Source organism: Rhipicephalus sanguineus, chromosome 2 (assembly GCF_013339695.2).
Source record: "Rhipicephalus sanguineus isolate Rsan-2018 chromosome 2, BIME_Rsan_1.4, whole genome shotgun sequence".
Classification (NCBI taxonomy): Eukaryota; Metazoa; Arthropoda; class Arachnida; order Ixodida; family Ixodidae; genus Rhipicephalus; species Rhipicephalus sanguineus.
The window spans coordinates 58,267,057-58,280,755 of record NC_051177.1 but is presented as its reverse complement, the minus strand read 5'-3'; the positions used below and the strand labels follow the sequence as shown (position 1 = coordinate 58,280,755).

Here is a 13,699-nt window from a genome sequence, read left to right as displayed (position 1 = left end):
CGATTTCCGTCTTCCACAAATAAGCTTAACACAATGACCAGGACAATAACTTCCTCTGTCATTTGCTTTCAAAGGTACTTTGTCACTGTGCACACTTTCTTCGTTATTCTTAAATTAAGACAGAGACGACATGGACGTACCTGGCCTTGATCAGTCACAGCAAGGCAGTGCAAGGCTCCGACGGACACATGAATGACTTTTTTCCCCTGAAGGCCTTCTACCAGTTGTGGCTTCCGAACATGGAAGTCCGTGCCATGACCAAGGCGGAAGTAGTCCCCTTTGCCCCTGAACAAAGTTCAATGGGTAATAAATATGTTAATTTGTAGCAAGCCTTACAAAAGGCATACAAGGCCAGCAATACATGAGGGACAAGGTTGAATGCGGTGTTAGAACTGAGAATAATTGCATATCACATGGTATATACAATAAATGGCATGTTACAAGAAATAAATGTTTCCACAGTCACTAAATTTTCATCAGACGCCACAGCACCAGAGCTCAAGACCTAGAAAAAAAGTTCATTAGTGCTTTCTTTGTAAAGCTGACATAAAATGATAAAATTACCTTTTCTCACTGCAAGCTTAAATTAGTATTGATTGTTTTCTCATAGCATGTGTACTAATTGAAAATACAGATAATGTCTGCAACCATGACATGTAATGGCGAAGTAGCCAGCTTCAGAAACAGGTTCATACATCACAGAAAAATGAAGACAAACACAGAGAGGAAGAACAAGCACTTCCGACGTAGCTGCACCATACGAAGCCAACCGCAGTGCGTTTCTTACCAGGTCCACACTTGTCCTGATCGGGTAAGCGCAAGTGAGAACTGCGCCCCGCATTCAAGCTGGCAGACGCCCAAGCCCTGCAGGCGTTCTACAGCATGGGGCAGGCTGCAGCCTTCGCTTCCACCTCGTCCCAGCTTGCCGAAGTCCCCGTCACCCCATGAGTAGACTGTGCCGTCTTCGGCAAGGGCCAGTGTCTGAGCATCCCGGCTCCCGCATGCCACTTGCACGATGCGCTGCCCGGACAGTGCCACCACCTGTGACACGAAAGCGCAAGCATCACATCTTATCCCACTTCATACGGGAACTAAAGAAATCAAGAGTGCAATGAGTCCTCTACAAAGAAATTTCGTGCTGCAAGTTATACAAGATGAAACAACACAAGCAATAGGATGGGAGTCGAGCTTTCATAGTTGTAGTCCCAATGTGAATTGTTTATGCTGCGAATTTCTCCAAATGTGATCACCACCAACTGGCTCAAATCAAGATTCTTTGTTTTGTGAAGTGTACTGCAAATACTAGGGCTGCACAAATGTTAAAATTTTTTGAACACTGTAGAATCTCTTTAAAACCTCAAGGAGCCAAAAAGTATGTTCCAGTTAATAAGAGTTTCAATTACTGAGACAGACGTATAGCTGTGTAGCACCCTAATACAAAGGAATCCAAATGAGTGGCAGTTCTGTATGCACCACAATTCCGTTTAAGCGATTTGCATTAACTGAGAGTCTACTGTACAAGTCAAATGAACTTGACTCTTCCATTCATGATCAGTTTGAAAATTTTCTATTTAGGGTTGGCAAATATTCACTCTTGTTTAAATAGCACTGTATATGAAATAACACTAATTAAAGTCTGAACTACCGCATCAACACAAAATTATGGTTTATCCTGATGCATCCTTTGCAGCATATTTTCCCCCAATCTCAAGCTTCCATCTCTAAGTGTCAAAATTTTTTTCCCAGCAACAGTGGTATTCAAACTCTTGCTCATAGTTGTAAACAAAGGGCACTCGATTCACCTGCTTTGGTCTTAGCTGGGTCAAGTTGTCACCGTGCCCTAGACGGCCATACTCGCCGAGTCCCCATGTGTAGAGCTCGCCACTGGATGTGATGGCTGCACTGTGGGAGCTCCCACAGGATATGTCCCTTACGCGCTTGGACTTCAGAGCCTCAATGAGCCGGGGTCTTTCACAGCTCCTGCAATTGCAGTATATATTATGTAGAACCAACATCATCACGTGTGCTCTTTATATCACTGCTTCTCTCTCTGAAGCTGCAACCACATCAACATAATAGGATCATATTGACTCACATTCTGTTACCATGGCCCAACTTGCCATCGTCCCCTTCACCCCAAGAGAACACCTTTCCGTCCACGGTCAGCGCAAGTGCGTGTCTTCCACCTGTGGAGAGATAAAGTCGATGAATCCGATGCAGCGTGCACACACGTGCCGTAGCACGAAAAGACTCGATGCTCACCAGAGTGTACAGCTACTTTTCGAACCACGTACTGGCCGAGCGCTGTCAACTGCCGAGGTATGGACACATTGTTGCAGTGACCAAGACCAAGTCGTCCATTGGTGCCTTCGCCACAGGCATACACTTTGCCATCATGAGAAACTGCAATTATATAGTATTGAAAGAGCACAGTGAGTATGACATAGTAAGAGGCACACAGCACAGCCCTGATGTTTGAAGAGAAACACTATGTTGCTAATGTACTAGCACCTTGTCCAACAGCTTGAAAACTTTACACAAATACAAGAGCAAACACGCAGCTACCTGCAATTGACATAACAAATAAGGATGACCCCAGTATTTTGTTCAACCGACTGGAAGAATGATACAAGAGACAGTGAGAATGTTATTCTTTCTGGCAAAATACTGAAACAAACTATCACTTTGTGAGCCTTTGGAACAGTTTCATTGAAAAATTTTTGCCAAAGACTGCAAATGTGCTCTGAGCAGCTTCATCCCATTTAACAAGCAAAAATTATATAGATAGAACATAGATCCTTGAAAGCTTTGGTACTTTGGAGTGCAGTAAAAAAAAATCTTTCAATGTCAAGGTGGACGAACTTGTTGCACAGTGAGACAAGACCGTGAGTAATTAAATAACAAACCATGCACAAACAATTATACACATACTATATGATAGACACATAAGCCAACCTGGCTAACTTCAGTTGTTTAATAAATTAATAAAGGAATACTTTATTTATTAGCGTAGAGCTGGCTTTATGATCTAAGTTTAACAATAAAAATCATGAACTCTTACCAATGAAAAGACTTTTTGAACCTCCAGCTATATGCAATGGTTTCAAGCATGAAATGGCTTCTGAAAATTGAGGCAGTTTCACCTGTAGAAAGAAAGTTTTACAAATGTCAAAATATGCAGTCAAAAATGTATAAACACTCTCCAGCATGCCCCAGTTTTGTAACACACTTTGATACCTGACATGTGAAATGATGCATTATTTGGGCACCAGAAAAATTAACCACCCTACTTAATGGGCCACTCACACGCATCGTGGCAAGCTGATGGGTGTGTGTCACATGATCCTCCAGCTCCGACACAGGAGAATGCAGGGAAGTTTGGCTTGCAAAGGCTACACAGGACAAGTGGCAAGGGTGTGAAGCTCGCCTCCTCACATCTTGGTTTCGTGCCACTTCAAAATATTTTTTAGATGCGAAGTGTCTTAAGGCGGGGCTTCGTCCATCCCTCCCGTGCCGTCCACACCCCCCATGCACATGCGCGTCCCCTCCCCCTCTCTCCTCTCCTACGCTCCCCCCCTCTTGCGCGCCTCATTCTCTCCTGCGCAACGCCGCGATGAGCGCCAGTGTCAACGCCGCCGCCAGTGTCAGCGTTAGTGCCAGCACAAGCACGCCACGGGAGGCATCCGTACCCCACTGTGCATGCGCGTCCCTTCCCCCTCTCTCTCCTTTCCGACGCTCCCCCCCTCTCACGCGCCTGTTGACCATGTTCCCCACTCGCCTGCGAGAATTAACGCCCAGGCTAGAGGGAAGACACGACGCGCGTAGCGTTCCTTTTCACATTCCACGACGCTTTGAATGGATGGATGCAGCTTACGGCGCAGGACTTCGCCCCAGCTTAAGAACCTGGCAAGCCAGCTCCTAAAAAAAAATTCCACCATCTCTCGCTCAAGCGAACCATCTCCCCGCTGCTTCGCATCCACACATGGTTCCCTTTGGCAGAGAGGGTGTAATTTTTTATCTCTGCTTGTACTAATGAGCCAATCTGAGAAATTCTTGCGGTTGAACACTCTCTCTAGGGTGCACAACTTCCAGTGCATGCATAACTAAATCTTGCTATGCAGCCTGGTGAGAGGAGTTCCTATGCATTCAAAATCCTTGGTGTGTAAGCACTTTTAGCTAATGTAATTATGTTTCTCTGTGTTTATATCTTGCCTGGCATCAAAGGTCGGGCAATACGACTTCCAACATACTGAAAGGCAGTTAGGTTTCCTTGTGAGGCGAGGAGTTGAATTGTGTGAACATGAATTAACTGTGAGTGACAGGTGCTGCCTACCTTTGAACCTTTCAGTCCCCCTAGCTGGTCTTTGTCATTGAGGCCCCAGACAAAAACCTTAGTCTGAAAGTCCTTGAAGTTCTCCGAGGCTCTGGCAGCTCTCTGCGATTGCTGCTGCGTGGCCACAACAGCGTCGTCAGTGTCCTCCCAGTCCGAAGCAAGGTACGGAAACGTCGGTGAGAAGTCTTCGTCATCGCCACGATGGCGCCCCAGGATTGACAGGCCATGCACTTTGCAATCAATGCCAAAGCTTCGGCACTCACGAATTCCAATCTCGATGAACCGGTAGTACTGTGAGGTGAACAAATGGCATACAAGAAATGTGTAATGATTCCATCATATACGTCAGTGTAATAAATGTTTTTGTGACATACTACTTTGCACATGTACCTGCAGTTTTTTAATGGCAATCCCGTCACAATGGACTGCGAAGTCACAATATTTTTCGAGGAGCTGCCATATTTTACAACAAACTTGCCCATGCTTTCAAAATGTGCCCGTCATCATCTATTAGACTATTATCATGATTGCTGTAACAGTACAACTTAAATAAGCAGCCACATTATTCCATTCCACAAGCATTATCACATTCACGTCTAGGCGACAAGTGAGGAAGACACAACAAACACTTTGTTGATATTCAGGAACATATTACGTAAACTCCACTTACTAACAGATTGAAAAGACCCCAAATGTCTGCCTAGCTTTTAAAAATTTGTTTAACTTCCAGTGCTTAATGGCCAACAGCAACACCCGAGTTATAAGAGGTATCATAGAGGGACTCTAAATCAGTTTTGACCATCTGTAGTTCTTTAATGATCACCTGAATAACTGCACAAGCCCTTTTATACACTCAAACCTTGATATAACGAACACGGATATAACGAATTATCGGTTATAACGAAGTAAATGAGGAATAGTCTTGTCAGAAATACAGTGTTATGAATAAACGTTTATAATGAATTTTCGGATATAACGAAATTATTTTCGTGGCATATGTGACTGTTATAATGAGGTTTGAGTGTATTCGTTTTAAAAATTGCATGCACACAGAAGTAACAAAGACTAATGGCACAAAAAGAAAGTTTCTTAGCTATTAGGGCACAGGAAGAACTTCTTAGCTATTTGGAATAGGCCAATTTAGCCAAAGGTCACCTGTTTGCTGCCCACTTCTGGACCACAACAAACAGTAATTGAAAGAAGAACCTGTTCAGCTGAAAAACACATAGGTCTCTCATAGCAGCTCATGAAATAGCAATAGCTATTATTGTGGCTTATTTTTTATCGTCTACAGGCATAAATAGAGTAGCATTTGACACCATAAGCATTTATACTAACCTCTCGCATTTCGGAAAGGAGAGTGATCTGGCTGTCTGTTGACTCAACGTGGATAATGCGCAGCTCAGACATCCAAGTGAGACACGGTCCACCGCTCACAACGATCAGTGAAGGCATGTAACTCGAGTCTGCTGGGTCAACCGTCATCCACAGACGCTCAATCAGTATGCCAGGGTGCATCTCCAATCTAATCCAGTGCTGCAACAACAAAAAAAATGCCACTGTCACACTTTGACTGCAATCATCCTTGATAAACCTTTCACGACAATGCTAACACACTTCGAGAGTACAACTTGGCAGTCTTATCTATAAATGAGAAAAGGATCGACATTAGAAACATGTGGGTTAAAATGAAATGAAATCACACAACGGTGCACATTTGTCACATGTGAGGATAAACATTATTATTTTATTAAGGTGTTCTGCTCCTTAATGAAATAATGAGGCTGTATGGAAAAACTATCTGTGCGATCACAAAATTACCATCAAATACAGCACTGCAACATTGCACTGAGTCCACGCGTCATGCCTAGCTGACTGGAAAATGTACACACTGCACCACCGAAGTATAGGTGTCATGTGAGCTACCATATGCAAAACGGAATGCATACTGCTGTACCAGTATGTGAGCTCATTTTGCTGTGAAGCACAGCATTCTTCGCATTATTAGCATTATGTTACCTCAGTGTGATGTATCAGTGTGAATACAAGTTGTGCATATGTATATGAATGGACATTATAAGGAGCAGGAGCCTCTGCCAAACCTAGCGGCATTTTATTCTGGCTCCCATTTCTCTTAGTAGAAACAAAAAAACTTCAAACTTCATATGTTAATGTATGCTGTACGACTGATAAAATGCATTTCACGAACTCCATTTTTCTACGAATGTGTACTTAAAATAAAGTCTCACATTTCTTCGCATTTAATGATCTGCATATGTTTGATGACAAAGAAATAATACAGCATGTACTTCAAATTATCATACAAGCACAAATTCACAGGTCTCGAAAGCTCAAGGCGTAAAAATTTCTAACTTTGCTTCCATGGACAACAACAAAGCTAACATTAGATAACTCATCCACTGTGTCAACGACACCTTCCCCAGTCGAGATGAGGAAAGAACTGTTTGCACTGTGCCACCGAGATATTCAAATTCAAGATGAACCTGTCGCACTCTCACCTTTCCCCGTGGGCCGCAGCTCTGCCAGGCTGACCGAGTCCCGTCAATGAGACAATTGACGTTGCTCTCGCTTGACGAGACAGTCAAGGCCTTGACACAGTGACCCCACTTGTCGAGCAAGGCCGCAGGACCACCGTGCCGGCTCTCGCCATCTAGTGATCTCTTCTTACGAGGGCACTCCCCTGGGTACCCTCCATATGTTGGCAATGCGCCTACGAACAACACACCGCAATTTTACTAGTGAGTATCAGCCGTGACAGAAAAGCCAAGGTTCTGTCAGGTTCACAGATGTACAAGGCTTGTGGCAAAAAAAGAAGCCTTCATGTAAACAGACAGTATAGTACTTGAGATAACTGATATTTATTCTCCAACCAAAGTTACGAAGACACGTAAAAACCCGACGTTTCGGAACCAGCTCGGTTCCTTCCTCAGGGGGGACTGCGGCGGCTTGGCAGCGGCCTCTTTAAGGCACTCTCGCGGCGGTTAACGACCCCACGCATTACCGAGGAGCGTAGCCCATGCGCATACACCGGGGGGAGAGTTCCGAGTGAACGGTTGATATTTTGAGTGGTCCTCTGTATATGCCACGACTCCAGTAGTAACCTCCTCCTCCACTTGGTTTCACATTCGAGGATGGCGGTTCCGTTGAAGTCTATTCTGTGGTCAAACGTCTCTGCGTGCTCGGCGACGGCGCTGCGCTCTTTGTTGAGTTTACGGACGTCGTTGACGTGTTGCCTAATCCGTTCGGGGAAGTTTTTGGTCTCGCCGATGTATGACAAGGGGCAGTCGGCACACGGTATTTTGTAAACGACGCCGGGCGCCCTGTCCTTTGTTGGTCGATCTTTCGGGCGGGGAAGGAAGCGGCCCAGCGTGCATGAAGGCACGTGCGCGATGTGCACGCCTTCTTTTCTAAAAATCCGAGCCAACGCCTCGCTGGCTCCCTGGACGTATGGGACCGACACGCGTTTTGGAGAGCTGTTCGTCAATGCTGGCTGGGAGTCGCGTAACCTCTTTTTCTCTGCGCGGCGGGCGACGGATCGAATGAAATTTCTGGGATAACCGTTTTTTCTGAGGTCCGCAATTACGCAGGCCTCTTCTTTCCGGCGTTCCGTGTCAGTGGAACATATCTTTTTGGCTCTCTGAAGTAATGTGGACACAACGGAGGCCTTGTGGGTGGAGGGATGGGACGAATCGTATTGAAGGTATCGGCCGGTGTGCGTCGGCTTGAAGGTATCGGCCCGCGTAATTGCGGACCTCAGAAAAAACGGTTATCCCAGAAATTTCATTCGATCCGTCGCCCGCCGCGCAGAGAAAAAGAGGTTACGCGACTCCCAGCCAGCATTGACGAACAGCTCTCCAAAACGCGTGTCGGTCCCATACGTCCAGGGAGCCAGCGAGGCGTTGGCTCGGATTTTTAGAAAAGAAGGCGTGCACATCGCGCACGTGCCTTCATGCACGCTGGGCCGCTTCCTTCCCCGCCCGAAAGATCGACCAACAAAGGACAGGGCGCCCGGCGTCGTTTACAAAATACCGTGTGCCGACTGCCCCTTGTCATACATCGGCGAGACCAAAAACTTCCCCGAACGGATTAGGCAACACGTCAACGACGTCCGTAAACTCAACAAAGAGCGCAGCGCCGTCGCCGAGCACGCAGAGACGTTTGACCACAGAATAGACTTCAACGGAACCGCCATCCTCGAATGTGAAACCAAGTGGAGGAGGAGGTTACTACTGGAGTCGTGGCATATACAGAGGACCACTCAAAATATCAACCGTTCACTCGGAACTCTCCCCCCGGTGTATGCGCATGGGCTACGCTCCTCGGTAATGCGTGGGGTCGTTAACCGCCGCGAGTGCCTTAAAGAGGCCGCTGCCAAGCCGCCGCAGTCCCCCCTGAGGAAGGAACCGAGCTGGTTCCGAAACGTCGGGTTTTTACGTGTCTTCGTAACTTTGGTTGGAGAATAAATATCAGTTATCTCAGTTTACTTACCCAACCAGACAGACTTCTGTCTAATGTTTACCTTCAGTATAGTACTTGAAACAATTATTGCAAAGAATGTCATGAAAATGTGCTTGTTTTTCTTGCAAAAGGTTCAACCCTGAAGGTCACGAACATTCTCCATTCATGACATTACTCTTATTCTGAAAATGAAAACCCCCTGAGAAGCCAGCAATCTTAACTAAAAGCCACTGAGTGGGCTATCTGTTCGTACTCATAGAACGTTGTTCAAAGATAAAATGTGACTTCTTATAAGTTATTTGTGTATAGACTATAGAACTAAAATAATCCTATTCATGAAGATGCATGGCCTTTAACGTACATGTTAACTTCCACAAAAATGTAGTTAATAGTAATGTCTCATTGACAAATACGCACCAACTCTGGATATTTCATTGAAGGGATGCTTGTGGACCTGATTTGTTTTGAAGCACCTTTCACAAAAGTTGTAGTTCCTGCAGAAGCGGCACTTGAATCGTGCTCCTACTATAGGGCACGTCTCACATCCATCACAGCTGAAAAATGAGAGCGAAAACTTATAAAAGAAGGAACAAAACAGCTAGTAGTTTCTCAAGTTTTTCAACCACAAGCATAACTCGAATATGTGCCACATGAAAGAAAACAGCACTCACACAATGTTCTCATGAATGATAGACACACGTTCCATCTCAGAGACCAGCCCCATCCAATTTGACTGTTGTGGGAAGTCGACAGTAACATCACGGCCATTGCGGCTGACATCTGCAAAACATCAAAGGCACAAAGCAAAGCTGCACTCCACTTTGCTTTACAATAAGACAGAACTAATAGAGAAAGGGTTCCAATGAAGAGAAGGTCACAAAACGATGGAAAATACTAGTCTAGACAGTTAAGGCAAAATTATTGAGCTGCATCAATACATTTAAACATAATCATGGTTCAGTAACGCTCTCAAGGTAAGATTTCGAGATTTATAAAGTTCAAGATACACCAAACAGATAACTTAGATTTCAGGGACTCCGGGAAACGCGCTAGAATGCGTACTTTGAGCATTATGATGCTTCTACAAATGCAGAGCCTGTTTCAGATTCTGGGTTAGCTCGAGTACTACAATATGTGAAAACAGCTGCAAAGCTCTGGTGGAGGCACATTCTCCTGCCAGCCTCAGGACGTGCTTTTGTTTGCCAAGATTTATCTTGGCAATGGGGCAAAAGCTACAGAACCTGAATGTATCCTCTTCTTATACACCAATAAATAGTTCCACAGTTTCAGTCATTATTTCAATAGGTGTCTTCATCTGGCACAGGCAGATGTTATTCCTTTAAAATTCTTGCCCCATGCCAAGTCAAACTTAAATTCTTCAGCATGCTCCTTTTCCTGTATGCATTTCAGCTGGCTGCCATTGTTGTATAAGATGCCCAACGATACCCATTATGCGTGTTTTCGCTACTGTTTGCCGTGTTTTGTTACCAAAACACTCGAGACCCAACAAGCTTCGGTAAACAAAAAAAAAGTTGACATGACACTGAGCTGAAGTTCGTCAATGAGCAGAAGGTAACCGATACGACTCCCAGCTGTGGTGCCCTTCATATGGGAGCAGAATGCAAAAATGTACTATGCACGTATGATTGCTTAGACATTAAAGGTCACCAAGCAGTCAAAATTACTCCAGTGCCTTCTACTGTAGAATTTATCATAGTTCATTATGCAGCCTTAGGTAATATAACTACGAGGGTTAACAAAGCTGAGCAGATAATAAAAAAAAGGCGGGTATTTCAGAGACACCGCCCAAGAAATACGCAGTGTCTATGCCTAGTATACTGCGCCTAACAAGCACACTTAGAGCGAAATTTTTAGAAGAGTGGGAGGTGGTTTCAGTAGATGGAAATGGAGAGAGACCCGCCAGCAGCCCCCCGGCTTTTGTCTCGGTAGACTCACTCAAAGCAGAGCACTCACTGGTGACCGTGCCAATGCTGGAGCGCGTCACTGAGCCCCACTTGTACTTGGGCTGGCTGACAGTGGGCCGTACTCGCACCCTGTCCCCAGCGCGCAGGGCCAAGGACTGCGACTGTGAAGCTTGTATGAGAGCGGACGAAGATGCAGGAAGGCTTGCCGCTGCTTGCTGCGAGTCTCCCAACAGCTCCACGTGAATGTACCGTACCCAGTAGACGCCACCCTTGTGTTGCCAGTCGGCAAGTACGTTCAGGTCGTGCAGGCCATCGTGATCCACCTGCAGCACATTTTTTAATGTGCCAGACAACATCAGCATAAGCCCACTACCAACAACAGCTAACTAGGCATGGGCGAATATACGAGGACTTCGAATAGTCAAAGGGATATTACAGTATTCGAATTCACTTTGACATGAATTTAATTATTCGAAATATCGAAGTGTTCGAAATGAACAAAAAATTGGGGGCGCTTAAGCTTCACCTTTAAGAGCTGAACGCGATAGCAATATCCTGCCCCTGGTGCGTACTTCAACCATTACTAGGCTTGTGCGAATATTCGAGCACTTCGAATATTCGAACGAATAATACAGTATTCGAATTCGCTTCGAGTCGAATTTAAATTATTGAAAATTTCGAAGTATTCGAAATGAACAAATAGGTGTCCGCTTATAACCCCCCTGTAAAGGTGGTTTCACTGCAGTGGAGGGGTGCTATGCCGTGAATACACCTTTCCAGGAAAAATTCGCACTGCCGCGAAGCCCCACTTTAAGGTTACATGAACATATTCCCTCACATCGATTCATCATTTTTTAAGTTTATAAACTTGTTATACCGGCTTATATGCTCCAAGTATAGTAAATTTGAAAACGTCACATATCATTTGCATTCTGCCGAAAAGCAAATCCTGCTACTATTAAAAGTTGCTTCCACTTCCTTTGAACCAAAAAGAATGACATGTGCACATGCCTTGTTACAATTTAAAAAAAAAAAATGTTGTGCAGGTTGGTTGGGTCATGACAAATATGCTCACTTTTCTCTATAATATGTGATATATACTATTCGAATTCGATTCGAAATTATTCGACCAAAATCACTATTCGCTTCGAACCTAAAATTTACTATTCGCACAAGCCTAACCATTACGTGTGCGTAAAAGAATGCGCACACTAAGGTGTGTGCCTTATGTAATGGGTAGCATGCTTTAAACCAGCGGCAATTATGCGCGAGAAACTTTTTCGAAGTTGTGATGCACCCACTACGTGGTCTTAAGGTAATACGCGCACGAATGTGTGTGCCTTTTGTAATGGGTGGCTGGCACCAAGTCGTTATGATATTCACGTGGTGTGACGCCCGATGGCAATGTACGCTTGCACCACGAAATATTACTGCGATATTACATCTCATTAATTAATTGTAATTAATATCTGGGGTTTAAGGTCCCAAAACCACGATATGATTATGAGGCGCCGTAGTGGAGGGCTCCGGAAGTTTCGACCACCTGGGGTTCTTTAACGTGCACCTAAATGATATTACATCTCGTACTGTGAGACCTGTATACAGAACGCGCATGTTTGTGAAGCATGAGAGTTACTTTCAGTGCAGTTCCAAGCAGAAGTGTGGCTGTGTGGTAGAACGCCTGCTTGCCACACAGACAGCTTGGGTTCGATTCTCACTCAGACCCAACATCTTTATTATTTATTTTATTTGCAGCTTTCTTGATTTTTCGGTTACGGACAAGATGATTAATTTTCACTCCCAACCAACGTCGCCGACACCGATGCCAACACCGGAATTTCTGCAAAATACGCTCTTTAATGCTATCGCGTTAATAGACGCATGTTTGACCGCATGTGACTCCCCTGAAAAGGTGGTTTCACTGCAGCGTGTGCCTGCTATACCGTGAAACTGCCTATTCAAGGGTAATCCGCACTGCCACTAAGCCACAGTAAGAAGGGAAAATTGACAACCACTCGTTTGTAGCACGAAAACGCAAGAAAATCCGTACAGATTTCTTCCACTGAACTGATTTGTAATGTGTGAAGCCACAATGTTCAAGGTTTAGTGCACCTTACCTACACACAGATTAATTTTTTTTCAAGTTTAAAAGTGCGTCATATGTGCTTATAAGCGCTAAATATAGCAACTTTTAAATTGTAACATATTTTACAACTTGTAGCTTGCACCCTACTGCTGTTCAAATCTTGCTGGTATTCAAAGTTGCTTACACTTCACTTTGAATCCAAAGAGTAACATTCGCACCCGCCTAGTTCCAATTCTTCAAAATAATAATAGTAATTGTTGGGGTTTAACATCCCAAAACCACAATGCGATTATGAGGGATGCCGTAGTGGAGGGCACCGGAAATTTCGACCGCCTGGGGTTCTTTAACGTGCACCTATATATAAGTACACAGGCCTCAAGCATTTTCACCTCCATCGAAAATGCGGCCGCTGGGGCCAGAATTCGATCCCGTGACCTGCGGTTGTATGTGCAAGTTAGTTGGGTCATAAGAAAAATGCCCATTTTTCTTAATATATAAAATATACTATGCAAACCATTCAATTCGAAATTATTCTATCAAATCACTATTCGCTTTGAACCGCAAATTTTCTATTCACCCATCCCTACAACTAAACTTTTTCTTGCCACACAAATTAAATGTCACACCCAAAAGAAATTTGTGTAAAGGCACACCACCAGCCTAAGGCTAGAACACACAAAATGTGCCTGATTAATTACTGCCAATGTATTAACTCAATAAGTAAATTAAAAAAAAAAGCATCAGCACAGAACAAAGGAAAAGTGAAAACCCTGGGTCCTTGACTAACAGCTTCTGCCATGGCTGCATGCATTTCAACACGGAGAAATTCAAACATGCGATGATGTCTGCTGGTAAATTTCAAAATGACTCGTTGCT

At 44.4% G+C, this 13,699-nt stretch overlaps 1 protein-coding gene across 1 annotated transcript in view; it reads right to left on the bottom strand.

Moving 5' to 3' along the window:
• Nucleotides 1-13,699, bottom strand: part of LOC119383035 (E3 ubiquitin-protein ligase HERC2) — a 111,389-nt gene that overhangs the window by 25,219 nt on the left and 72,471 nt on the right. The window contains exons 46-57 of the mRNA XM_049412394.1: nt 10,769-11,060; nt 9,484-9,592; nt 9,230-9,366; nt 6,853-7,064; nt 5,672-5,869; nt 4,334-4,624; nt 3,062-3,143; nt 2,263-2,403; nt 2,096-2,186; nt 1,803-1,980; nt 788-1,041; nt 141-285 (exon numbers count right to left, since the gene is read on the bottom strand). Of these exons, the coding sequence (XP_049268351.1) occupies nt 141-285; nt 788-1,041; nt 1,803-1,980; nt 2,096-2,186; nt 2,263-2,403; nt 3,062-3,143; nt 4,334-4,624; nt 5,672-5,869; nt 6,853-7,064; nt 9,230-9,366; nt 9,484-9,592; nt 10,769-11,060 (2,130 nt within the window). The remainder of the gene's footprint in view (nt 1-140; nt 286-787; nt 1,042-1,802; nt 1,981-2,095; nt 2,187-2,262; nt 2,404-3,061; nt 3,144-4,333; nt 4,625-5,671; nt 5,870-6,852; nt 7,065-9,229; nt 9,367-9,483; nt 9,593-10,768; nt 11,061-13,699) is intronic.